Source organism: Grammomys surdaster, unplaced genomic scaffold, assembly GCF_004785775.1.
Source record: "Grammomys surdaster isolate TR1022 unplaced genomic scaffold, NIH_TR_1.0 125940, whole genome shotgun sequence".
NCBI lineage: Eukaryota > Metazoa > Chordata > Mammalia > Rodentia > Muridae > Grammomys > Grammomys surdaster.
The window spans coordinates 2,954,446-2,980,619 of NW_021620762.1; the positions used below are offsets into that span (position 1 = coordinate 2,954,446).

The following is a 26,174-nucleotide window of genomic DNA, read 5'->3' on the forward strand; positions in this document are numbered from 1 at the left end:
ACTGGAGATACAGGAGAGGGACAAGGAGGGACAGGGCCGGTCACCTGCCACCCAAACCCTCTCCTCCTCCTCTTCCCAGCTTTCTCTACGCAGAGACCCCCTCACCATCCCCTTCTCTGCCTCCTAGCCTGAACAGGAGGCTGCTTCCTTCTCCTAGGTACAAACCCAGGTTTGTCCCCTGCTACGAGAGACTCCTCTGTCCTGGCTCCCAGACCCTGTCTTCTCATCTGGCATCAGAGTTTGGAAGGGAAAGGGAGACATCTTGTACCCACTGACTGGCTCGATGGCTCCAAGGGAGCTATGCAGCGTTTTGCAGAGTGAACACTTTTCATAAAGGAAACATGGGAGATAACCCCTGAGAGCGTGAGGTGTGGTGCAGCCTCCTGAGCCTTTGCAGCCTCAACTAAGAAGCAGAGTGACAGACAGTCAACCACTCTGCCCAACCCTGAAGACACTGAAGATGGACTCGGGCCTAGCTCTTAGTGTCCTTCCTGCAGGTGAGCCAGGCCTTGTCTCTAAGCTGCTCTTGCCCCACAGAAAAGACTCAGCTTACTGGCCTCAAACCCTCTGCTGCTCCTCGAGTCCTTTACCTGGCACTTGAAATTCTTCAGATACTCCGCCCCGACCTGGTCTTCCCTCTCAAAGCCAGGAGCTTTCTTGTAGCTGCCAGGGGCAAGGCTGGACTCCCCAGGGAAGACCAGGCCCTCCAGGTTTGAGGCCTTCCTGCTGGGGCCTGGCGGGGAGCTGCAGAGGTGAGATGGACTGCCAAGGCCACTATTCCTACAGAGGAGCTGCAGAAGAGGACAGGTTGGTGATGGGCAGTGGGTACAGTGAGTACAGGAAATGGTCACCCACCAACCCTGCTTCAAAGGTCTATGGTCAGTGGCCATAACACTCAGGGACCCCTGAGCCTTAGAAGGGATTTGACAGACAGGAGTGACAGAACGCTTACCCCTGCCCTGCCCAGGCTGATCACTACTGGCTCTGAGGGTATATCCCCCACCTCCCAGCCCTTGGCCCCAGGACAAATACCAGGGCCTCAAGCTCCTGGGGCAGAGAAAGGCAGGAGCTTGCTCCTGGGCAGGCAAGGTGCCCACCCACTCACTCCCAGGACAGGCACGTACGGCGCTGAGGTCAGGGGCATGCGGGCTGGAGGGGCTCACAGGGACCGAGTCTCCAGCAGCAGATGGCATGTACAAAACTGGACCCTGCTGAGTAGGGCTGGAAACAGCTGAGGAAGGCTGCACGTCATCATTTAAGGGTGGCGCTGCAAGAAAGGGTGGCGGTGAGCAGGCTCCGTGGCCTCTGTCCCTGCACATTTTCCAAAGGAGGCCATACATGTCCCTGCCACTGTGGCAACTGGTTATTTCCATTGGCATCATACATGCTACAGTTAACTACAAAGTATAAATAATACGATAGGCTTCACTCCATAAAGAAAACAGAGCATCAGAAAGGTCAGGTAAGTGTTCTAAGGTAACAGGCACAGGAGACAGAAGGGCTGGAATCTCAACCCCATTTCGAGTAACCCAAACTGTCGACTGATAGCTTCTCTGTACTGCTGAAATTGGGTGGTCCCAGTCTCTATGGCCGCCAGCTACCTCGGAGCCCTCCATCTGCTTCCCCCCAGGGCTTCCTGTTTATTCTCTCCTCTCTGAGACAGAGTGAAGCAACAGAGAGTGAGGAGAAGATCTCTGATCTGCAAGGGAGAGCGACGTCAACCCCAGCACCCGCTCCACAGTGGAAAGAGTCTGCCTGCAGCTCGGAGCATGGAGCCCTGGACTTCGGCTGTGTCACAGCACGGCAACAAGCCGCCTGATGCTACTGAGCACTTGAAACAAGCTGACTTACACGGAAATGAGCCATGGGGCTTAAAGTGACTTTGGGGAGATGGCTCAGCGGTTAAGAGCACTGCCTGTTTTTCCAGAGGTCCTGAGTTCAATTCCCAGCACCCACGTGGTGGCTCACAACCATCTGTAATGGGATCCGATGCCCTCTTCTGGTACTCAAACACATAAATCTTTTTTAAAAATTATTTTAAAAAATGACTATCAGCTAAGACTCAGCACAAAAACAGTAAACATTTTGATGCTTTTTAAATTACTTATTAAAATTATGCTGTTTTTTAAAAGTTAATTAATTAATTAATTAATTTTGAGGCAGGGTTTCCCTACATAGTTCTGGAACTCACTATGTAGACCAGGCTGGCCTCAAACTTAAAGGTCTCCCTGCTTCTGCCCCTCAGAGCTGGTGTTAAAAGCATGCACCACCATAGCCAGCTGTGAAATCTTTTTAAATTGGACTAAGTAAAAATGTTAAAATTAATTTAACCAGTCCTTTTTTAAAAAGAAAGAAAGAAAGAAAGGAAGAAAGAAAGAAAGAAAGAAAGAAGGAAGGAAGGAAAGGAAGAAAGGGAGGAAGGAAGGAAGAAAGAAGAAAGAATGAATGCCATACGAGGCAGCCTTATACTGCGGTGGGTGACTCTGCTCACGAGGGCCACGCAGGTTCACTGAGGAAAAGCTCCAGGCTCAGGGTAACAGAGCTGGCCGTTGTGCTGGAGATGCTTGGTGTCTCACCCTTGCCTGGGATTCAGTGCCCGGCAGGGATGGGGTATCTGAGTCTATCTCAGGCTCTTAGAAGCCGCACTAGGGCTTCAAGGAGAGTTCCAGAGTGATTAGGGCACTGTCAGGGACTGATCCCATGGCTGAGTCTCAGCAGAGGTTAGGGGAGGAAAAGGAAGACAGGGACCTGGCCCAGGGCCTTGGGAACTACGTACGTTCTATGTGGGCAAAGGCGCAGAAAGGTCCTCGGGGACAGCTACCCGCCTGCTGCATGTCATTGCACTTGGTGGACTTGTAGATCTGAGGGGCAGAGCAGCGTGAGGTCAGCTTCAGGTCAAGTCCACTCACAAGCAGACTCACGGCGGCAGGGCTAGCTTCGAATCTCTCTCCACCTCTCCCCTGCTACTCCCGTCTCCACAAACTCTTTTAGGGAAAAGGATACTGAAATATAGCCTGTGCCTGCCTTAAACTCGTCCTGAGGTGACAGGTGCACACCACGCACCAAGCTTCTCATGATCAACCTCTGCCTCAGATCTTGGGGCAGCCTACACCACCAATGCCCTCCTTCTGGAGTCACAGGTCCCTCTTTGTGAAGAGGTAGTCTCCTCTCAGGAGTTGACTGGGGTGATATCTATGAGCTCGCCCCCTCATATTAAATGAGCCAAGGCCCAGGAAGCACAGTTACTCTCAAAACACCCGTCAGAGAACCAGCCCCACTGTGCTGTCTACAGCCACAGCAGCTGTCTTCACGTCTGTCTCCCCATCGCTATGCTACCCTAGCTTCCACAGAACTGGGGCAGGCACAGTCACTGCAGAAGGAGCCGCACTACTGTGCAAGCAGACAATCCCTCCTCTGGGGCAGTGCCAGCATGTGTGCCTGCTGTGTCATTCCTGCCCTCCTCTTAGGACCCACCTCTGGGTGGAACTGCTGCTCTGTGCGCGTGTGGCAATACTGGCAGGCGTCCCCGTTTTCACACTTGCCAGGGTCTCCCCACTCATCCCCATGCTTGACGTTTGGACACGGAGACGACCTGGTCCAACAAGAAGGGGTCGGACAACAGCAGGAGGATGAAGCTGGGGGTGTACTTGGACCCAGAGTGCCCCAGCCGCCCTGGTCCCCTTGTCTCACAAGTTCAGATGCGGAAATGGGTAAGATCGGCTACAGAGGACGGGTCTCACCGGGGACTACTGGTCAGGCCCAGCTGGCCATGTAACCAAGGAGGGCACTTTTTTCCCCTGGAGCCAGGCACTGACCCTCTGACAGCCGAGAGGCAGCTGCAGCCATGTCACGTTTCCCACCCTGGCCGGGCCCTACTCCAGCACACACGCTGAAGAATCAGCAATGGACGGGCCTCATGCAAGAATCAGAGAGGGTTCCCACCACTCAGCCGTCCTTCACAGCCCCTTCTTTCATAACTGGGCCCTGTAAACCGCGGGGCTTGGCTTCCTGCCTCCTTGGGAACCATGATAGTGGCAGTCTCAGCCATGACCCCTTCCCTGCCACTCCTCCCTCCTATGGCTGGCCTCTTGGGGCCAAAGGACCTGTATTTATGCTTCCGGGGACTCCGCCGCCGGTCCTTGCTGTTGTGGTAGTAGGGACAGGCATAGCCCTGGCGGCACAGCCGCGGAGGCTTCTTGCACGGCTCCGTCTTATAGTTCCCCAGCACATAAGCAGTCTCTGCACAGAAGGTCAGAGGGCAGGGGTCAGGGGATGGAGTTGGAGCATCCCGACAGCAGCAATAGTGGTGTAGAGAAGGCATGGAAGGGTGTCTCAGAGCTGAGATCCCATGCAAGGCATCAACAGGGCCACTTCTTTACGGGCCAGGGACATGCGTGGTATATGTGTGTGTGTGTGTGTGTGTGTCCGTGCGTGTCCACGCATGTGTATACAAGGGTGTATGTGGGAAAGCCCAGGAAAGTCCTGGGAATGCAGCCCATCTGGAAACCCCCTTATGAGTGCCTTCTGAATGACAGGTTTAACATGAAATGAAGGGGTAGCAGTGGAGCTGGAGAGATGGCTCCTCGGTTAAGAGCACTTGCTATTCTTACAAAGGACCTGGGTTCAGTTCACAGCACCACATGGTGGCTCACAACCATCCATAAGTATGCACATGGTACACAGAAATACATTCAGACAAAATACTCATACACATAAAAAAATATTTAAAGTGAAATTAAATGGGTTGATGAAGGGCTAGATTTCTAATAGACGAGGCAGCTTCCGTTGGAAAAAGCAGGTAGTTTTGAGGCAAGGCATTGAGCAGCTGTGAACAGTGGAGTACTGGGGCCACTGAAGTTGCCCGTACCTTGCCACCGGGGCTCCTCACCGAGGATTTTTTCTATCATGGCATGGCTTGCTGCCCCAGCTGACTGGCCTTCTATGCTGCCCTCTACTGTAGTCTGGCCATTCTGTAAGGCCTCCATGGCCTGGAGCTCCCTGGGAGAAAAGGAAAGTACAGACAGGGTGGCGAGGAGCACAAGAGAATGGGAGACAACACAGTGCCTCAGTTCTTTTGTCTTGTTGAGGCCAACAGTTATAGAAGCTAGGCCCCTTGTCCCCCTCCCCACAGCCCAGCATCAGCCTACCTGATGTCGTAAACAGGGGAGCGGAGGTCATGCGGGCCGTGGGCAAAAGCGCAATGTAGGCCATTTTTGGTGCAGTTGCCTTTTGAGTCTGTCTCATGGATGCAGATTCCAGTTTTATAGTAACGAAGGTGGTACCTGCGCTCAGTGTCCCCAGTGGTCCTGTGTAGGAATGGGCACCTGGAACACAGCATCCCAAGTCAGTCAGCTCTGCCTCCCGAGGCCAGCTGCTGAGGGCTGTCACCATGATCCAGAGGGTACAGTGGAGGTAGACTGAGGACGAGAAGGATAAAGTCTCTGGCCACCAGGGCTTTGTGTCTCAGTGCTACGGTCTGAAGGGCTTGGAGCCCAGGCGGCTCCCCACAGATACTTTAGGGGACACACTTCTATCCAGAAGAACACATGTGGATAACAAATGCTACCCCTCTCAGAGGGCTCCCAGGAATCAACCCTTTGAAATTTGCACACATGTCCCACGAGCTTTAATAGGCTTCTGAGGAGACCAGGCAGCCTTACCTCTGTGAAAAAGGTTAGCCACTGTAGGAAAAGTTCAGATACTGTACAGACCCTGGGAGCGCTTCCCAGCACTTTTCTGACAGGTTGAAACAAATGACAAGGAAGGACAAAAATGGTCCCAAGTTTGCCACCGCCTAAGTAATTAATGGTATCCCCAATTCCTGAGCAGGGAATTGTGAGAAGACATTTAAAGTTATTGAACAAGCTAGGTGTGGTGGCACAAGTCTTTAATTCCAGCCCTTGGGAGCCAGGGGCAGGTGGATCTCTGTGAATTTGAGGCCAGTTCGGTGTATGTAGTGAGTCCCAGGACAGCAGGACAGACTGTGTCTCAAACAACAACAAAGACTAGTGAGGCAGGCTCACTGTCTCTGTCTCTCTCTCAGCTGCCACCACAGCGGGACCTGCACAGGACGGTGCAGCAGATGGGGACATGACATGGAGGGTGAACGAAAACCCAGGGAGTCAGCTTTGTTCAAATCTGGTCCTCTGGCCTTAGTGGAAGAAAGGCTAATTTTCGGTTCTCATATAACATAGGCAAAGGAAAATGGAAGCTACTCCCAATGCTGTACCTTTAAGTCAGGGCAGGGATGAGCCCAAGTTTGACCTATAGAGTGTAGCCAGGCTCCCAAAGCAGCCTTGGCCTAGCTTCCTAAATGTCCCACGCTTACTCTGAAAGCATCTGACCCTGGAGACCTGGGCTCCTCTGAGGGCAGGCAGGGCACTCACTCGTCGCCCTCTGGGCAGAGGCCTGTGGCCTCGTCGTACTTGGTGCAGTAGACATCAGGACTGTAGTTGAAGGTGCCATCCCGCCGGCGGATGGAGCGGCGGCGACGCTGGTTCACAAAGTGCCAGTGGAAACAGGTATAGGGCCGATGCTGTGTGCATTTGTGCTGCACGAAGAGTGGGCACTGCTCCGTGCGGAATTCCTTCAGGTACCTGCAAGAGAGACTGTCCGTCAGGGGTATGACAGGAGCAGAGGGAAGCCCCCCAAACCCAGAGGTTCCTGCTCTGGGGTGCCACTCCCTCTGGGACAGCAGGAGAGGTCCAGGGTTGAGGCTGGACCTCAGATTGTAGATATGTCCCAGCATCTAGGTTCTGCATAGCATGAGCCACAGGCCACAAGAGCTCTGTGTATTGTAGAGGCCAGCTGTAGTATTCAACAGCAGCTTGGCTGAGCCATTGGAGGTTCCCAGGCCAAGCCACTAATCATAGGGAAACGGTTATCCACAAGAACATGAGCGGCCTCCCCAGAGCCTGTGGGTCGCTGCTGCCCACAGACACCTGATCATCCGAGACTTCCCCTATACCAATAACCAAGTTGATACTGTGGACTGAGGAGAGAAATATGGAGACATTGCTTTGGGGCCCTGTTTACAAAGTGTCCCTCTGGATGAGCACTAATCACTGTCCTTGAGATGTCTTCACACCCGCACAAATATTGGGAAGGAGTTCACGTAGAGGTTCTGATCTCCTCCTTAGACCGGACTGTCCTGTCATCTCACCCAAGACGACGACAGCTGGGGCTATTCTCTCTCCTCTACCCTCATGTAATAATAGCCAGGATGACAAAAAAAAAAAAAAAAAAAAAACCCCTCTCCCATACTCCACACAGTGGAGGGCTTCAAACCTTTCGCCCTGATGGGACAATCTTGGGACAATGTGTTTTCTTCATTTAATCCCACCCAAGGTTCTCCTAGACTGGGGTGGAAACTGTCTTGTTGACTAGGCAGTCAGTGCAGCTTTCTTTAAATATTTCATTGTGTACAGTGTGTGCGTGGCTAGGTGGGAACAGGAGCATATACCACAGCACATGTATAGAGGTCAGAGGACAACCCTGTGGAACTGGCTTTCTCCTTCCACCTTTACATGGGTTCCAGGATCCAATTCAGGTCACCAGGTGCTGCCATCTTCAAAACCATTTGGCAGGCCATTTTCTTCAGACATCCTCTCAAGCGTAATTATACAGGCAACCAATGGATTGTGGGGTGAGGAGAGATGCAGAGTGCCCAGTGTTGCGTGGTTATATACGTACGGAAGTGAGGCAGAAGCAACCTGATTTGAACTGACTGTTGCCATTCGGGTGGAGCCTAGATCTGAAGGGCATAGAATTAGGGCTTCAGCCCACATGCCTGAGGACTAATCAGACCAATAAAAGCAGGGATCAGCCAGAAAGGTCTGGTGTCAGGGCAGCACATCTGGGCACAGGTACAGAGCCAAGCACTGAGGACACAGGCAGGAGCAGTGTCTGCCCTGCTTGTGTTTTCACGGGAGACACACAATGACTAGGACTGATGGGAAGGTGGAAAGAGACGTACGGGCTCCACCCCTGGTATCTTAGGAACCAAGAAGGGTGCCTGTGACCCAGGCTGGGATGGAAGAAGGGCTAACGGGATGGGTGCTAGCAGACAAGGGTTCTGCAGATGGAAACAGGAGAGATACTTGGTATCCAAGTCACGAGTGCCATGCTCCTCTGTAGGAGGAGTGCAGCAAACTCCACAGGTTGTTGGGTTATCATCACTGGGCCCCACAAACACCCCGAGATACTAGAGAGAAATCTGGGAGGCCATACAGCCGGATGCTCTCCTGGTTCTTTGACATTTAGATCTCGCCCCTGTTTATTTGTCTGCCTGACTAGAAAGACAACCTGTGCCTTCTTGGCTATATTCAGGTACCGAGCCTTGGCACTAAGTTATGGTTATACTCATGCTCCAAGCTCCTTTGAGAAATACACATTTTTCCTACTCCTTGAGTCCACTAGGAAACGATCTCAGGTAGAAAATGGGGTGAAAAGGAAGGCAGGAAACTGAGCCAGGAGTGCTTAGGCCTAGCAAAGCACATACAGAACACCCACTTAAGATGGGGCTCCAGATAAGCAAGGAGCAGGTTCCCACCATCTCCATGGAAATACTAATACTGAAGCACTGAATCGCCGAGTCACTGTGCATCTGTGCTACCTAGCTGGTGTCCACTATTTACTGTTCTCTTGAGGCTGTTGTTGCCCAAGCTGGCCTCAAAGTCCTGGGCTTAGGTGATCTTTCTGCCTTAGGCTCACAAATAGCTAGGATTACGGGTGCAAGCCATGCTAACCATTAGGGAACATGCTGTGCTTTTATTTGTAAAATAAAATTTTGGTGCTCTTAGAAGTTTGACATGGTGTAGTGGCATAGTCTTGGCACAGTCAAGGGGAAGTTTGGGGTCAGTTTGGGGTCAGCCTGGTCTACACAGTGAGACCCTGTCACAGAAAAAGAAAACATGTAAGACTGGGCTTAGTGGTATACACTTTACTCTCAGCACCTAGGAGGTAGAGGAAGATGGATCTCTGTGAGTTGGAAGGCAGCCTTTACAACATAGAGAATTTCAGGCTAGCCAGGACTATTTAGTGAGGCTCTGTCTCAATAATAACAAGAAAACAAAAAGTTTGGTGTCAGCATCTTGGTGAGAGCACAGGAGACAGGGAAGAGCACTAATAAGTGGTCCCTAGCTTGGGCAGAGTTGTTCTCCTGAAAAGTCACTTGTTTGGGGTAGAAGCTATGCACAGGAGTTTGCATACTTGGGCACACATGCTGCCTGACAGGAACTCCTCAGGTGGGCTTAGATCATTTAAGCCACACTCCCACTGCTAATGCTCCGTGTCAGCCACACCATTCTTTTCAATAGGACTCATTATTCCTCCTAAAGCCTGGGTAAGCCAACACCACCACTCAGGGGCCATCCATCAGGCCCACTGCGTTCTTCCAACTGTCTTTTTTTTTTTTTTTTTTTTTGACTCCTCGTCATTCTAGCCACAACAGGAGTGCTTGTAGTCAGAAATGTTTCCTGTCTTGGTTTGTCTCATCCCTTAAAGGCTGGACTGAACGGAATGAACTTTGGATGCCACAATGTCTGTGGAGTCCTCCTTGGTGCTACCTAGCCGTTAGCTTCCCACTGCCCAGAATGCTGGGCATAGAACCCGGGGCCTTGTACATAGTAGGCCAGCACTCTCCCACTAAGCTACACACCCAGATCCACTCTATACACTTCTTAGTTCTTACCCTGCTTTGCACATTAACCATACACATGTTTGTTTATAGACTGAGTATGCCTTATCTGAAATGCTTGAGATGAAAGTTACCTAAAATCTTTTTGAATTTGGATACTACACACTAAGCTATCATGGGGATTGAACATAACTCTATTAACAAAATGTTTGTTTCACATACATTTTAGAAGTATCAACTCCTGAGTAACCAGAATTATAGGTATGTACACCATAGCCATCCATACCTGCGATCCGGTACACAGATGAGGAGAGAAACTCCCCACTTGGTTTTAATTTTTTTCTTTAATGTTTGTATTTACACATGTATGTGTGTATAAGTATATGGTGCACTTGTGTGTGGAGGCCAGAGTTGACGCTGGTTGTCTTCCTCTATTGCTCTCCACCTATTTCTTTTTTATTTTTTTAAAGATTTATCTATTTTATGTATATGAGTGCACTGTAGCTGTCTTCAGAATCACCTGAAGAGGGCATCAGATCCCATTGCAGATGGTCCCGAGCCTTCATGTGGTGGCTGGGAATTGAACTCAGGACTTCTGGAAGAGGACTCAGTGCTCGCAACCGCTGAGCCATCTTTCCAGCCCCACCTCTTTCTTAAGACAAAAGCTGTCACTGAACCTGAAACTCAGCAATTTGGCTAGACCAGTGGGCCAGGAAACCATCAGGATCCTCCTATCTCCACACTCTAAGTGCTGAGTTTACAGGCATGTGCTACCGTGCTAGCTTTATCTGGATGCTGGGCATTCAAACCCAGGTCCTCATGCTTAGGAGATAAGTGTTTTATTCAATGAGACATCATGCTCGGCCCTCTACTTGTGATATGCCTCTACAGGCATATCATGTCTGTGATCACAGTTTTGTACTGTAGGATTTTAGGTTAGGCCTTCTCAGTTCACACTGTTCTACTATACATGGCTACTATATATAGTACTACTGCAATGTTACTACCCTATATGACTCAACAGCAAACCTGTAGGAATCCAATAGAGAGCTCCGACTAAGAAACAGTATTTGCCTGTTCTCTGAATCAAGCATCAAGGACTTAAAAGCTCACAAAGGAAACACCAACACCTCATGACAGCACGAGGCTGACCATCACAGGCAGCACCCAGCCTTCAGCTGTGCGAGCCGTGCTACAGTGACTCAGAACTTAGTACTCAGGACTGAACTGGACTGCAGAAAAAATTCTCATAGGACAAGAGGCCAAACGCAGAGTTTTTTAAAGGATACTTTAAGGCCTACAAGATGGAACAGTGGGCCGGGCGGTGGTGGCGCACACCTTTAATCCCAGCGCTTGGGAGGCAGAGGCAGGTGGATTTCTGAGTTCGAGGCCAGCCTGGTCTACAAAGTGAGTTCTAGGACAGCCAGGGCTACACAGAGAAACCCTGTCTCGAAAAAAAACAAAAAGATGGAGCAGTAGATGAGGGCAGGCAGCTGTGCAAGCCTGCATGACTTAAATCTCTAGAAACAAAGAAAAGTAGCAAGAGACAACTGACTCCACAAAGCTAACCTGACATCCACATGCAAACCCCTCTCACACACAAACAGATATAAACACATATAGGCAAACAATACATTAAAAAAATTAGAGCTACTTTTGGGGGAACTGAAGAGATGGCTTAGCAGTTAAGAATACTGTCTGTTCCTCCAGAGGACCCAGGTTCAATTCCTAGCACCTACATGGTAGCTCATAACTGTCCATAACACTACTTCCAGGGGATCATATACCCTCTTCTGGCCTTTGCAGGTACCATGTGTTGCAGTTAATACACAGACATAAATGCAGGCAAAACATGCATACACACACACACACACACACTGCACTACTTTTGGAGCTGCTGAGATGGCTCAGTGGTTAAGAGGACTGGCTGTACTTACAGAGGACCTGGGCTTGAGTCTCAGAACCCACATGGTTGGGTCACAACTATCCACAACTCCAGTTCCAGGGATGACTCATAGGCATGGTGCACTTACAAACATGCAGGCAAATATTCATACACATTAAATAAATATACAAACAAATAAATGCTACTTTTAACTCACTACAACCAGAGATTTCTAAACTTATGCATAAGCCATTACCGAAACCGAACAATCGGTTAATTATACATCAAGGTGTTTCTCTAGAGTTTTCTGGTTTTCCTCTCCTCTCCTGCCTCATACTAACAGGAAATCAAGACAAAGCCACTTGGACCACTGGTCTCCATCTTCCACAGATAACCCACGGGATCTCACTATCGACCAGGATAACCTCCTGCCTCTGTCTTCTGGACAGACAGGGGGACAGGTGTGGACACCTACAACCTTAGGAGAGCTGAGCTTTCAGGAGATATGCAGGGCTGTGTCCAGTCAGTCCCAGTCCATCTTTGTACTTCAAAAGTCCAAACGCATTTGGCTGTGGGGCCCAGCACTTCGATTCCAGCACTCGGGAGGAAGAGGCTGGTGGATCCCTAGGAACTGGAGCCGCGCCTGGCCTACGTAGGCAGTTTTAGGTCAGCTAGGGCTACATAGTGAGATGATGTAACAAAGAAAAAGGACAAGATTTGACAACTAAATGGACTACAAACCATTCTTCAGTCGGCTCTCCAGGAAACCAAGGGACACTTCCCTGGCCTCCCAACTCCTCCAAGAACTGAGAGGAAGAAGGACTCTGGGACTGCACTCTTTACACTGCAATCTTCCCAGAGCCCGACTCTCAAGGAGTCATGGGAGTCAAGGGGCAGTGACCCAGAGGGGACAGGACAACTCAGCAAACTACCCAGGAACCTGAGTAAAAAGCCATCACAGGGCTGGAGAGGTGGCTCAGCGGTTAAGCACACTGACTACTCTTCCAGAGGTCCTGAGTTCAATTCCCAGCAACCACATGATGGCTCATAACCTTCTGTAATGAGATCTGATGCCCTCTTCTGGTGTATCTGAAAACAGCTACAGTGTACTCATATAAATAAAATAAATGCTGGGCAGTGGTGGTGCACACCTTTGATCCCAGCACTTGGGAGGCAGAGGCAGGCGGATCTCTGAGTTCAAAGCCAGCTTGGTCTACAGAGTGAGTTCCAGGACAGCCAGGGCTACACAGAGAAACCCTGTCTCAAAAATAAATAAATAAATAAATAAATAAATCTTTTTTAAAAAAATAAATAAATCTTAAAAAAAAAAAAAAAGCCATCACAGCCAGGTGTGGGGGTACATACATATAGTCCCAACACTTGGAAAGGTAAGGCAGACAGATCACTATGAGTTCAAGGCCAGGCCAGCCACAGGCAACAAGGAGAAACAAACAATGAAGATTTCACACAACCCACTGTTAGCCTTTGGAAACTTTTCTCCCAGTAATTTCATATACATATAATAATCATAATCACTCTGTAAAATGATTAGTGTTCTTTAAACTTAAACCAGATGCATGCACCTACTTAAAAATAACACTGATTTATTTTCAACATTCACTGGATTATCTCTATTTTCTAAAACTCAGGAGGAAAAAAGGCAGGCTACATGAAATCTAAATTCAAGGGCTGGAGATGTCCCAGCTGATAAGAGATGATGCTGTTCCTGCAGGGACCAGAGTTCAGTTCTCAGCATCTATATGGCACAGTTCTCAACCATCTGTAACTCCAGCTCCAGGAGATCTGGTGCCCTCTTCTGGCCTGAGGGCACTGCACTCACATGGTGCACGTACCCCACACTCCCCTCAACACACATACACTAAAAAATATAAATTCAATCAGGTGTGGTGGCTCATGCCTTTAACCACAGCATTTAGGAGGCAGAGGCAGGTGGATCTCTGTGAGTTCGAGGCCAGCCTGGTCTACATAGCCAGTACCAGGACAGCAAGGGCTACACAGACAAACTTTGTCTTGAAAAACCAAGGAAACAAAGGCTCCAGATGGGAACACATCTGGAAAGGCTGAGTGGGGAGAAGAGGTAAGCATGATCGAAACAGATGGTATACATGTAAGAAGTTGCCAAAGGAATACACAAAAATATATCAAAATCCAAAACAGGTCCAGTAAGATGGCTCAGTGGCTATAGGCACTCGGGCCAAGTTTGGTAATCTGAGTTTAATCTGTGGTACCCACAGAGTAGAGGAAGAAAACAGACTTATCCAGGCTGTTCTCAGTTACAAACAAATAAACACACACACAGATAAATGTCAGCAGGAATCTGGCTCTACAGCAGTGTGTGAGAGGCAGGCAGTCCAACGGAGGCTCTGCCAAGACTGGAGAGTAGATGTACGAAGAAAAGTTGTTCTCTGAAAGACTGACCCACAAGTACCCTATGGACCCAAGACTTTATTTTGCTACAGATGCTGCCAAGGAAGGCATCTGTGTAGGGCTACTGCCTAAAGAGGTGACTTGGGCTGAGCGCAGAAGCTAGTAAGAGGTCAAGGACAAGGTTGCTTCCTGAGACTGATAGGCTGAGACTAATGATGGAAGGACATATAAATGTATAAATGCCAGGAACTGCTCTGTGTACTGTTTGCTGAGATACAGACAAGCTCATCACTTCCAGCTCTGGGCCACTCTAAGCCCCACCTGTATGAGTTCATGGAGTCCTTAGAGCAACCTGCCCTGTGATGGTTCTCAGTAAACTACAGTGTGGCAGAGCTGGGCCTCAGACACAATTGATATGATCATGAGACAGACCCTTAATCACCTTGCTGACTATTAACTATGCTTAACTGAGCAAGGGGAAAATACAAGCAGCACCAAATAGGTACCTGTCAGGCTGTCCTGTGTGTGTATCAAGGAGCATTTCTGTCAGGACACACAGTACTACAAGTTACTAAAAGAAAACAAGAACCAGGCACATGCCACACACTTTCAATCTCAGCACTCAGGTGGCACAGGCAGATAGATCTTTAGAGTCTAGAGCCAACCTGCTCTATATAACAAATTTCAGGCCAGTCAAATAAGGCTACATATCCAGACCTAACCTCAAAATAAATAAATGAATGAAGAAAGAATGACAAATATTACCCTTAAATATGTCCTGCTAGGTATTTACTTTACACACACACACACACACACACACTTCATATATTCACTACAAAGGACTCATATCAATAATAAATTATAAGTTAGTTTTCAAGCAGAAAAGTAGTTATCTCTAATTTATGTTTAGATAGATTTGATTCACACAGACTAAAAAAAAAGTATTAGATCAACAAGTAACAAGTACCTTGTAAATAAATTAACATCAAAAGACACAGTAAATAACAAAATTAATAAAAACTAGTTAAGACTTTAATTAATAACACACCATATAAAAGGATTTAATCAACTTTTTTTTTTTTTCTGGATTACATCTCCTTCTCCCCTGTGAGAGTTGTTCTGTAAATAAGCCATGACGTGACCTCAACCTTCCCATTCCTCGTTAAGAAGCCAATCTTTCAGGACTGACGGCGGCCATACGGGTCAATGCTGAACATGGGACACACTCTGTGACATAGAAATAAAGGGAAGAACCATCTGATAAACTCAGTTTCTTCTTTATCTATCTTTATCTTCTTTATCTCCTAAATAAACTGAGCCACCAACAGGAAAAAGGCCACGTCACAGAGAACGCTATGTCTGCTCTTAGTTGCTAGACTCCTCTCCGTCTTCGCTTTCTCCTCAGCTCTCGGTAGTGCTGTCAAATTCTACACACTGGCAAAGAAAAAAGGAGTGAAAATTGAGGGATTTTACAGAAAAATGATAGAAAGTCTGCTGTGGTTACTACAAGGAATGCAGATATAGTTAGTTATTAGCACCAGCCTACTGCGTGCCTGAATCCCATGGGCTGGCTGCCCTGAATGCCCATGCAAACCTAGGAGCCATCACAGCACCAACAGGGGCTCTTCCACCTTAGCAGACATGTTCTCCCACCCTTTCCTGCCCTGGGAAGTGAACCCAGCTCAGGTCATGAAGCCGATGGGGAAAGCGGACTTCTTCCTTTTAGCAGTTGTCAGTGCAGAGACAACACTTCTCAGACTCGCTGTGAACGTCTACCCAGCTCAAAAGCTCTCCAACCTTCCCACATGGGGGCATGCACCTGAAGCACACATGTAATATGCAGATACTCAAAGACTGGGAGGAAGGCACCTTGAAGCTTTTTGCAAGTCACAGTCTTTCCCATATTAAACAGAAGGCTGCCGAACAGATCATATGTTCAAAAGCCTCTCTATGGAAGTAATCTTTATTAAAACTTTTAAAATTTTGAGAAAAAGTCATACAGTTTAGACTCATCAGAGTATGTATTTGCTCGTTTTCAGTCTATTTGATCCTGTGCAGCCACTGGGCTGAGAATGTATCTCAGTTGGTCAGAGGCTTGACCCTGGCTAGAAACCCTGGATCACATAGACTACAAACGGTAATGCACACCTGTAATCTCAGCACTCAGGAGCTGGAGGCAGGAACATCAGAAGTTCAAAGTCATACTTGGTAAAATAGCGAGTTTGAGGGCAGCCTGAGCTAACTGAAGCAAAGCCTAAAGAAGGTGTGTGTGTGTGGGGGGGTATAAGAGCAACGTCAAGACGTCAAGATAACTAACATGTGCTGATTAAAAAAAAAAATTTTTTTTTAAGCAGAAAAAAAAGTTGCGCCGGGCAGTGGTGGCGCACGCCTTTAATCCCAGCACTTAGGAGGCAGAGGCAGATGGATTTCTGAGTTCGAGGCCAGCCTGGTCTACAGAGGGAGTTCCAGGACAGCCAGGACTACACAGAGAAACCCTGTCTAGAAAAAACTGAAAAAAATGAAGAAAAAGGAAAGAAAGAAAGAAAGAAAGAAAGAAAGAAAGAAAGAAAGAAAGAAAGAAAAGTTGCTGGGCATGTAATCCCAGATCGTGGGGAGAGGCAGGTAGGTCTGTGTGAGCTGCCACAGCTATGTAGAGTCTCTGTCTCAAAGAAAAACAAAAAAGGTACAACCACCACAGCTGTCTGATCATCCCACACTCATGATCACAAGTGCTGTTTTACCCATATTTCTCCGGGTGTCTCTGTTGCTAGGCATATTAAGAAAATTGTCTGGGGGGCTGGAGAGATGTCTCAACAGTTAAGAGCACTGACTGCTCTTTCAGAGGTCCTGAGTTCAAGTCCCAGCACCCACATGGTGGCTCACAACCATCTGTGATGGGGTCCTATGCCCTCTTCTGGTGTGTCTGAAGACAGTTACAGTGTACTCACATACATTAAATAAATAAATTTAAGAAAAGAAAAGAAGATTGTCTGGGTGAGTCTACAGACTATATGCTATTCTATAGAACGTTCCATCATGTCTGGACAAAACCAAACCAAACTTCTTAGCATTTTTAATAATTAGGCTAATATAACCTTATGTATTAGCTAAGAATGGCAGAAAAGTTTACAGTCTGCACCCGCCTTCACATACACATTAGTGTGCCCCAAATTCATGTGAAAGGGGAAGCCAGAGGCCAGGCACAGTGGTGCATGTCTTTAGCCATTAATGCCAGCAGAGGCAAAGGCAGGCGGATGCCTGTGAGTTTCAGGCTAGCCAGGGCTATATGAAGGGAGATTCTGTCTTAAAAACAAGGGAAAGGAAGCAGTAATACTCAGATTAGCCACAACTGTCCATAGCTGCAACTTCAAAATACAGAAAATATACTTGTCCAGTGGGAACATTTCTTTAGGATCAAACACAATCCGATTACAAAACAAAACCAAAAAATGTAATTATTAAACAAATGCTGGCAGTCCAGATTGGAAACATAACCAGAAGCCTCTCTCCCCACCTCCTCCCACTACTGCAAGCAGAGCTGGAGATGGAACCTGCTTTCATAGCCCCTGACCCAGCAACTTCTAACAGAAAATGACAGCCAGGCAAACGCCCAGCAACAAAGCCTGCCTGTGCACTTCTCGGGCGTCAGGGCTCCAAGTGTGCACATAGCTTCTGAGGCAGGAGAGCAGACCTCACCTTCAGGCGTCAGGGTGGTGGAAGCGGGAGGCAGTAGGTCCGCGAGGGTGTCTTGTTTTCTGCACTTACATGGGGTGCTAGCTCCAGAGAAGCTCCTTACAGAGTGCCCAAGATGGAGTTCTCTAAGCTGTTCCCAGAGTTGTCCAGCTGCCCTCAGCAATAGGTCAGTCAGTAGTCAGTAGGTTGACAGAGACGCATCCACCATCAAAGTAGATGCAAATGGACTGAGGGAGCCTTCTTTAGGTATCTAACACCGCTGGATTAAAACAAAGAAACTTGACCATTAAGCAAATCGTAACTTTAATCACTACTTTAGGTATAACAAATGTCAAGTGGGTGCCAGGCTGAAGAGCCCAGTGTCATGTCAGCAGAGCACTGAACTAACGGGATCTGGTGAGCTTGACTTGGAGCCACAAGGAGCCCTTCTGTTCTGCAGGAAATGAATTTGATTTGATAGAACATGTAAGTAAAATCCAGAAAGGATTACTGGTAACTGAACTCTTCCTCTCTGATGCTGCCAAGCAGTGCATTCAGTGAGTGACCCCTGCTGTTCAGTAAGGCGCACTCCAGTATGTTTGACTTTATTGCAATTCCCAACAATGATTTCAAGACACATTCACTTCCTAAATCTTCCAAACACAATCCGATGAAATCAAGTTAAGTTCATAACAATCGTTCTATCAGTAAAGCACATCTGTAACCATGCCATCTTTCCTCAATAAAGCTCAAGAAATCAACCCTGGACTGGGGAGATGGCTACAGTTGGTACCTACGGCCAAGTCTACATTCAATCTGGGAAATCCGCATGGTACGTAAAGAAAACCCACTCTTGCAAACTGTCCTCTGACTTCCCCAGCCCACAAAATAAGCACAATGTTACAGCTACAACAAAAAAACAAGCAAGGTCTAAATCCAGGAGATGCCTGCACAGTCAGGATATAGAGCATTTCTCTTCTGAGAAACCACCTAGAGGGCAGATGTGCTGTGTGCCTTTAATCCCCGCTGGCAAGGACACCTCTGAGTGCAAAGGCTACACAATGAGACCATTTCAAAAATAAATGAACAAATAGAATCGCCCCAAACCTTTTCAGTAACTAGAATTTCCTTTTCCCTTATCAAGAGCATCAACAAGTCTGAGAATCCAGCAAAGCTGAAGGACTTCAAAACAGGTATGTCTGAAACACACTTCGCTTACAGGGGCAAATAACCAGAGAAACTAATATGTTAAATATCTTCCTCAGGGCGTCCTAGCGGTGAATGCCTTTAATCATAGCACTCTGGAGGCAGAGGAAGGCAGACCTCAGCCTGGTCTACAGAGTGAGTTCCAGGACAGCCAGGACTACATAGTAAGACCCTGTCTCTCACAAACAAACTCTCCTCTTCCTTTTCTTTTTTTGGTTTTTCGAGACATGGTTTCTCTGTATAGCCCTGGCTGTCCTGGAACTCACTCTGTAGACCAGGCAGGCTGGCCTTGAATTCAGAAATCCTCCTGCCTCTGCCTCCCAAGTGCTGAGATTAAAGATGTGTGCCACCATTGCCCAGCCCCTCTTGTCCTTTCAAGCTAAGTTATTTAGTATAGTCTCCTCCCCCAACCGGTGTGTGTGTGTGTGCGCGTGTGTGCGCGCGCGCGAGCGCGTGTGCATGTGCACGTGCGCGTGCGCCTCACTGGCAGAGCTGACACTCTCCTTCCACGGTCCTATGGGTTCCTGAGTTCTGAGAACTGAACTCAGGTCATCAGGCTAACCCAATTACTTGTACGACTGAGCCATCTCACCAGCCCTCAACTAACTGCCTTTTTTTTTTCTTCTGTTTTTTGTTTTGTTCTTTAGTCAGGGTCTCTCCATGTAGCCCTGACTGTCCTAGAACTCCTGAGACCTGCCTGCCTCTGAGTCCTGGGATCAAAGGCACCACACCCAGCCTAACTGCTTGGTTCTTTCTTTTTTTCTTCACTTTGACATGACTTCATATAGTATCCCAGGCTGTTTCCAACTCACTCTGTAAAACACTCCCAAATGTGTGCCTCCTTACTGTGTATCCAAGGCTGCTACAGGATTTACAACACAGCCCAGGTGACTTTGAATTTGCAGCAATCCTCCGACCTCAGGCTATGGCCATAATTCTGATAGTACAACCAATATGCCTGGTTCAACTAATTATTTAAAATTATGTTATTTTTTTCTCTGTGTGTAGGTGTTTTGCCTACATGTGCTTGGTGCCTGTGGATACCAGAAAGAGAATATCAGATACCCCAGAACTGGAGTTGCAGGCAGCTGGGAGCCTCCTCAGTGAGGATGCTGGGAACTGAACTCAGTCTCCCTGGTAGAAGAGCAAATACTCTTAACCACTGAGATATCTCTCTCTAGCCATCAACAAATTTTCGTGTGTATGTGTGTGTGTGTGTGTGTGTGTGTGTGTGTGTGTGTGTCTTTTCGAGACAGTATTTCTCTGTGTAGCCCTGTCTGTCTTGGAGCTTACTCTGTAGACCAGGCTGGCCTTGAACACTCTGCCTGCCTCTGCCTCCGGAGTGCTGGGATTTAAGGTGTAGGACACCACCACCTGGCCAACTTATTATTCTTGAATCTGTTTTTTATAAAATTCTTCTAATATAAAAGTAGATTTGCTATAAACAAAGTTGGCTTAAATTTTGCCCTTGTCAAGTAAAGAGACACATGCAGTTGGTATGCTGGAAATGTCTTAACATACACATCGCTGTCATTTTCCTGAGTGCTACATACTTGAAACTACACAACAGACAGAACTCTGATATAGTCGTATTTTTCTAAAAGGACTGGATTCTTCAAGTAGCAGCAACTGTTTGCTGGTTATTTCAATTTCCCTTAATGTAAGATTATTTAAAAGATTAAGAGGAGGGGGGCTGGAGAGATGTCTCAGCGGTTAAGAGCACTGACTGCTCTTCCAGAGGTCCTGAGTTCAATTCCCAGCAACCACATGGTGGCTCACAACCACCTGTAATGGAATCTGATGCCCTCTTCTGGTGTGTCTGAAAGTAACTACAGTGTGATCATATACATAAATTAAGAAATCTTAAAAAAAAAACCAAAAACACAACAATAACAACAACCACAAAAGACTTCTAAAAAGAGATTAAGAGGAATATCAACAAAATAACTATCCTTCAAACCATCTTTTTATAAACGTTTGGCTACAAGAGTGTTCAAGCCTTCCTGTACACACATCTGTAATCCCTGGGAGGTAGAGGCAGAGGGTCAGTAGTAGCTTGGGGTCATCTCCACAGAAAACCTTGAGTGAAAGGAAAGGAACTAACAAGTCAAGTGACGGCAGCAGACACCTCAGAGGGAGACGGGACCCTGAGTTTGAGGCAGACTGGGCTGCATTGAGAGCACTGTCCCAAAACAAAATCCCTTCCAAACAACACGTCAGAAAGCTTTAAAAAGGGTACACAGAAAAACCCTGTCTCGAAAAACCAAAAAAAGAAAGCTTTAAAAGGCAAAACATGGATTATGGGACTGGAGAGATGGCTCAGAGATTAAGAGTGCTGGTTGTTCTTCCAAAGGATGGGGGTTCAATTCCCAGCACCTACATGGCAGCTTACAACTGTAACTCCAACTCCAGGGGATCCGGCACCCTCAGGTGTACATGCAGGCAAAACACCAGTGCACATAAAATAAATATAAGTAAATACAGCAGCAGCAGCTGGTCATGGTGACGCCACCTGTAACACCACACTTGGAAGGTAGGAAGAGAAGGATATCTCAGTGAATTCCATGTCTGCCTGTGCTATGTATGAAGACTGTCCACTAATCCCTAAGGACAGCAACTGAGTTCACCTTAGTAACACAGAGCAGGGACAGCACGTGTGCACACTTGTGCCTGTCTCATGCTTCCCACACCTGGGCCTGGTGGGCCAAGTTGCTCAAGTCGTCAGTTTCTAAATGCCACAACAAACAACTGGTTTCTCTCTTTTTCTTTTCTTTTTTTTTTTAATTTTTTGAGACAGGTCATTTTTTTTGTAGATAAAGACATATATAAGACATATATATATAAATATGTATATATCTCACACACACACACACACACCAGGTGGTTATGCACACCATTAATTCCAGCACTCAGGAGGCAGAAGTGGGCCTATCTCTGTGAATTAGAAGCCAGTGTGGTCTACAAAGTGAGTTCTAGTACAGCCAGGACTACACAGAGAACATCTATAATCTCTTTCAGTTAAGCTTGGGCACTTTATTAACTCCTGTTCATTTAAAAGGTGTCTCAGGCAGAAGAGATGGCTCAGTGGTTAAGAGCATTGACTGCTCTTCCAGAGGTCCTGAGTTCAATTCCAAGCAACCACATGGTGGTTCAAAACCATCTGTGATGGGATCCAATGCCCTCTTCTGGTGTGTCTGCAGACAGTGACAGTGTGCTCATACACATAAAATAAAATCTTATTTCTAGAACCCATATGGAAAAAGGAGATAACTAATACCCACACATTTATATCACCGTCATACCTCAGGCATGCAAGATAAATACATTTAATAAATAAAGATGCCTCAGGCTGGGCCGTGGTGGCGCGCGCCTTCCTGGCACTTGGGAGGCAGAGGCAGGCGGATTTCTGAGTTCGAGGCCAGCCTGGTCTACAGAGTGAGTTCCAGGACAGCTAGAGCTATACAGAGAAACTGTCTCAAAAACAAAACAAAAAAACAAAAACAAAAAAAGATGCCTCAGGAGTCAAGCTCCAGGACCCTGTTCCAACCCTGAAGAAGTACAACAACAAATGCCAAACAACTGAGAATCAAGAGGACCAAACCCTGGCTATTAGGACTGGAGAGACAGCTCAGCAGTTAGCACTGGCAGCTCTTGCAGAGAACCCTGCTTTGATTCCCAGCACCCACATGGCAGCTCACAGCCATCTGTAACTCCCGTTGTAGAGGACCTGATGCCTCTTTCTGGCTTCAAGAGCACCAGGCATGCTCCTGCTGCTGCAGAAACATATACACAAACATTAGACAAATAAATTAAAAATAATTAAAAATCAGATACAGGGGGACAATGATCCCACTACTCAAGCGGTAGAGGCAGACAGATCGGAGTTCAAAGCCAGCCTAGTCTACACCATGTATTCCTGAACAACTGGGCTACACAGGGAAACCCTGTCTTGAAAAATAAAAAAGCAAACAATTCAAACACTGACAATTATACTGTCCCCACTTCTTTCATCTGTAATTTCAAAACGATCAGAAAAGCATTCTAATGTAACTTCCCAGTATCTCAGCGACCACACAACAGAGAAACAGACTGCAGCACTCATGCTGGCCACCTCTCATTATCTCAGAGTTCTAGAGAAAAGGATCCCCAACAAGAGGCCAATCTGAGCAACACAGTGAGTTCCAGGCTAACCAAAGCTTATAGCAAGATCTTATCCTCAAAAAAGATGGCTGTGGAGAAGGCTAAATGAGTGCTTGCTGCAAGCATTCAGACCTGAGTTCGAATCTTCATCACCATGCATAAAGTCAAGCATGGCCGCACATGCTTATAACCTCAGTGTTGGGAGGTGAGGTGAGGGGAAATAGATGCAAGGAACTCATTAGCTAGTCAACCTGGCCAAGCTTCAGGTCCAGTAAAATAAGCTATTTTTTAAAAGACTTACTTATTTTATGTATATGGGTGGTTTGTCTACATATATGCCTGCATACCAGAAGAGGGCACAGTATCCCCATGGACTACAGTTATAGATAGCTATGAGCTGTCATGTAGGTGTTGGGAACTGAACCCAGGACCTCTGGAAAAGCAGCCAGTGCTCTTAGCCACAGAGCCATCTCTCCAGCCCCAAAGAACCTATCTTAAGGAATAAGGAGGGATATGACACCTGCTGTCCTCCCCTGACCTCCAGGGGACAATGGTCCAAGTACCCAGAGATCATTTCAAAGTTCCAAAATGAGGCCCAGTGTACAGACCTGTAATCAAAGCTACTCAGAAATCTGAGGCAGGAGGATGCAGAACTCAAGTCCTGTTTGGGTTACAGAAGTTCAAGGCCAGCCCAAACAACTTGGTGAGCTCCTAGCTTAAAAAGTAAAAGATAAACAAATGGGGGTGCGTGAAGATACAGCTCAATGGTAGAGGCATCCCCAAATGCAAGAGGCCTAGGTTCACTTAGCAGTATAACCCGAGCTGTGTGATAACAGACTCTGTGAAGCCCTGGCCAAGCTTAGCCATCTGAGTTCAGCTCCTAGACCCCATGTGGTAACAGAAGAGAACCGATTCCTTCAAACTATCTTGACCTCCACACCTGTGCATGGCACGAGTGCGCCCATATATTCACATACAAATAAATACACGTAATTTTTTAAAAAGTTCCACTAAGTTTACAAATTTGCAAACCAAAACCACATTTTTGTGTGACCAGATAGGTGACATTATCCTGATGTTAGACCTTCTCATCAAAAGCAATGACAAGGTTGCAGGGACAACTCCAGTAAGGAAGGACCAACAAACTGACGACCGCGTTTGAAAGGCTAAGCTGAGTTACACGCAGTCAAGTTTGGATGATGTCAGCCAACAAACACTAGACTCACTCCAAGAAACCATTACATTTTCTATAGCCAACGTTCCCCAGCCCCATCTCCCAAAGTGTTAAGCCAGAGCTCCTCCTGCCTGACTTTAGGTCTCAGTATTCCCAACAGATGCTTCCTGCTCCTGGCTTGAGTGTTGTTCAATCTCAGCTTCTGACATTTCCACGCACCCAATGGGGATGAGAGGCACTCCTGTTGCACAGCAGGGAACGGAAACCAGCGCTGCTTTACAAGAGGAACCACATCAATCACTGGCCTTTGTCTCACACAACCTAGGCCTTCCGTGACATGACAGCAACCAAGACAGGGATCTAAGCTTGTACACGTGCTGTGTTTCTATCTTGACAATCTCATTGACGCCAGTTCTATGAGGCTCCCTCTCCTGCCAGATTCTGAAGAGGCCTGCAATCATTTACACCCCGGATGTTGCTGACTCAAGCTGGACAGTACAGCCTGCAAGGAGTGATTCCATGTCTGCACGTTTGACTGGTTAAGGGGACTGAAGCATGGGTGATGCTCGTGGACAACCTAACAGGCCTTAAAGATACAAAAGACCTCCGGTCCACAGAGTCTCCTCCCAAGACTTCAAGCAAATAGTCATTTCTAGACAGATCTAGTGCTGGTTGGTACAGAATTCGACTTGTCATGTCGTGGACTTATCACTCCCAGAGCCTGGGACTGTGGTTTGATGTCTGAGGGACAGTCAGGCCTCCAAGGCCTAGCCTGAGAAGTGTGGATTCGGGACCCGAGCTCCTGCCTTTCCAACTCGGAAGCTGGGACCAAGTTTCCCGCCCCACTGCCCGACCAGAGGTTGGTGACAGTTGAAGGAAGCTGGGACCGGCCCCAGCAGGTTGGAACCGGTCTGGGCCGAGCCGGAGGAAGGGGGGGGGGAGAGAACAGCCTCGCGCTCTCCCTGCGCGCGTGACTCACGCTGGCCGCTGACGTCAGGCGTGCGCGCGCGGCGGGGGGGGGCTCTACGTACGTGTAGTGCTGCGGTTTCTCGGGCTGTGCCTGCAGCACCTGAGCGGTAGCGGCCGGGGGCGCCGAGGAAGCTGCCGAGCCGCCGGGCCCGGGGCCCTTCGACATGGTCCTGTCTTCCTGCCTCTTCGCCGCTCCCCTTTTATTATTCAGTCTGCGCGGTCCGCGCCGAAGACCCACAGCGCCTGCGCCGCGCCACGAGAACGTGAAGACCCCCCGCACGGCAGCAAAGCTTGCTGGGAGTTGTGGTCCTCCTTTCGGGTGAAATTTTACCGTTGGCACAGTGTCGCTGCTGAAGTGCAAGACCACAATACCCAGAGATCTTTGCGGACGGTGTCCCGGATGCTCAGGATCCGCGATGCCTTGTGGTAATTGTTGTCTATTCACTCTTAGTATTACCAGCGCGTTTTCAGTGTGGTCGGAGGTGAACTCTACCTTGAAACTGAACCTTCCGGAGGGCAAGAAACCAGTTAGGGAGGCCTGAAATGATTTTACTGAGAATGTTCCAAATGTAATCACACTGCCAACAGTGCAGTAATTGCCTTGCCTCCGTACGAGTACAGTTGGCGCACCGTTTCTAAAGCCAACCTAGAGCATTGCCTCCAAGCAAGCAAACTAGTCAGCCAACATCTTCATAATGTCGTATTAACCTGTAAATCATCAGAGAAAATATGCGGGCTAGCAGACAGCTTGAGGAAGCTTTGTATTTAAAAAAACAAAAAACAAAAAACTACAATACACCATATTGTTCCCGGGCTTCATTAACATTTACCAACCCTGAAACCTGGAACCCCTCCAATTGGGCTCCTTCCGAACTCAGTGGTTGGCCCAAATACCTTGTTTCCAGTAGGTTAAGGTCCAAGGGAGAACTTAATCCCTATCTAGAGTAGTCTCTTAGGTACATCGGTAAATTGTTGAGAAGCATCGTGATAGACGCCATTAAAAAGGCTGAGTAAGAAATGAGTTATAATCCACTCTGGTTCCCTTTTCTAGAAAAAAAAAAACTTTTTGTTCCGGGAAAATACAAGACAATTCCCTCACATTT

General features: G+C 47.7%; 1 protein-coding gene across 2 annotated transcripts in view; it reads right to left on the reverse strand.

Moving 5' to 3' along the window:
• Window positions 1-25,278, reverse strand: part of Unk (unk zinc finger) — a 32,054-nt gene extending 6,776 nt beyond the window's left edge. The window contains exons 1-9 of one of the 2 annotated variants that reach the window (XM_028752839.1): window positions 25,134-25,278; window positions 6,387-6,596; window positions 5,148-5,324; window positions 4,868-4,998; window positions 4,104-4,239; window positions 3,475-3,592; window positions 2,777-2,861; window positions 1,164-1,267; window positions 591-791 (exon numbers count right to left, since the gene is read on the reverse strand). In XM_028752839.1, coding sequence (XP_028608672.1) covers window positions 591-791; window positions 1,164-1,267; window positions 2,777-2,861; window positions 3,475-3,592; window positions 4,104-4,239; window positions 4,868-4,998; window positions 5,148-5,324; window positions 6,387-6,596; window positions 25,134-25,237 — 1,266 coding nt within the window. In that variant the 5' untranslated portion in view covers window positions 25,238-25,278. Of the gene's footprint in view, window positions 1-590; window positions 792-1,124; window positions 1,268-2,776; window positions 2,862-3,474; window positions 3,593-4,103; window positions 4,240-4,867; window positions 4,999-5,147; window positions 5,325-6,386; window positions 6,597-25,133 lie in introns of both variants that reach the window. The other variant, XM_028752840.1, reaches the window with a different exon arrangement.
• Between the last annotated feature and the right edge of the window lie 896 nt (window positions 25,279-26,174).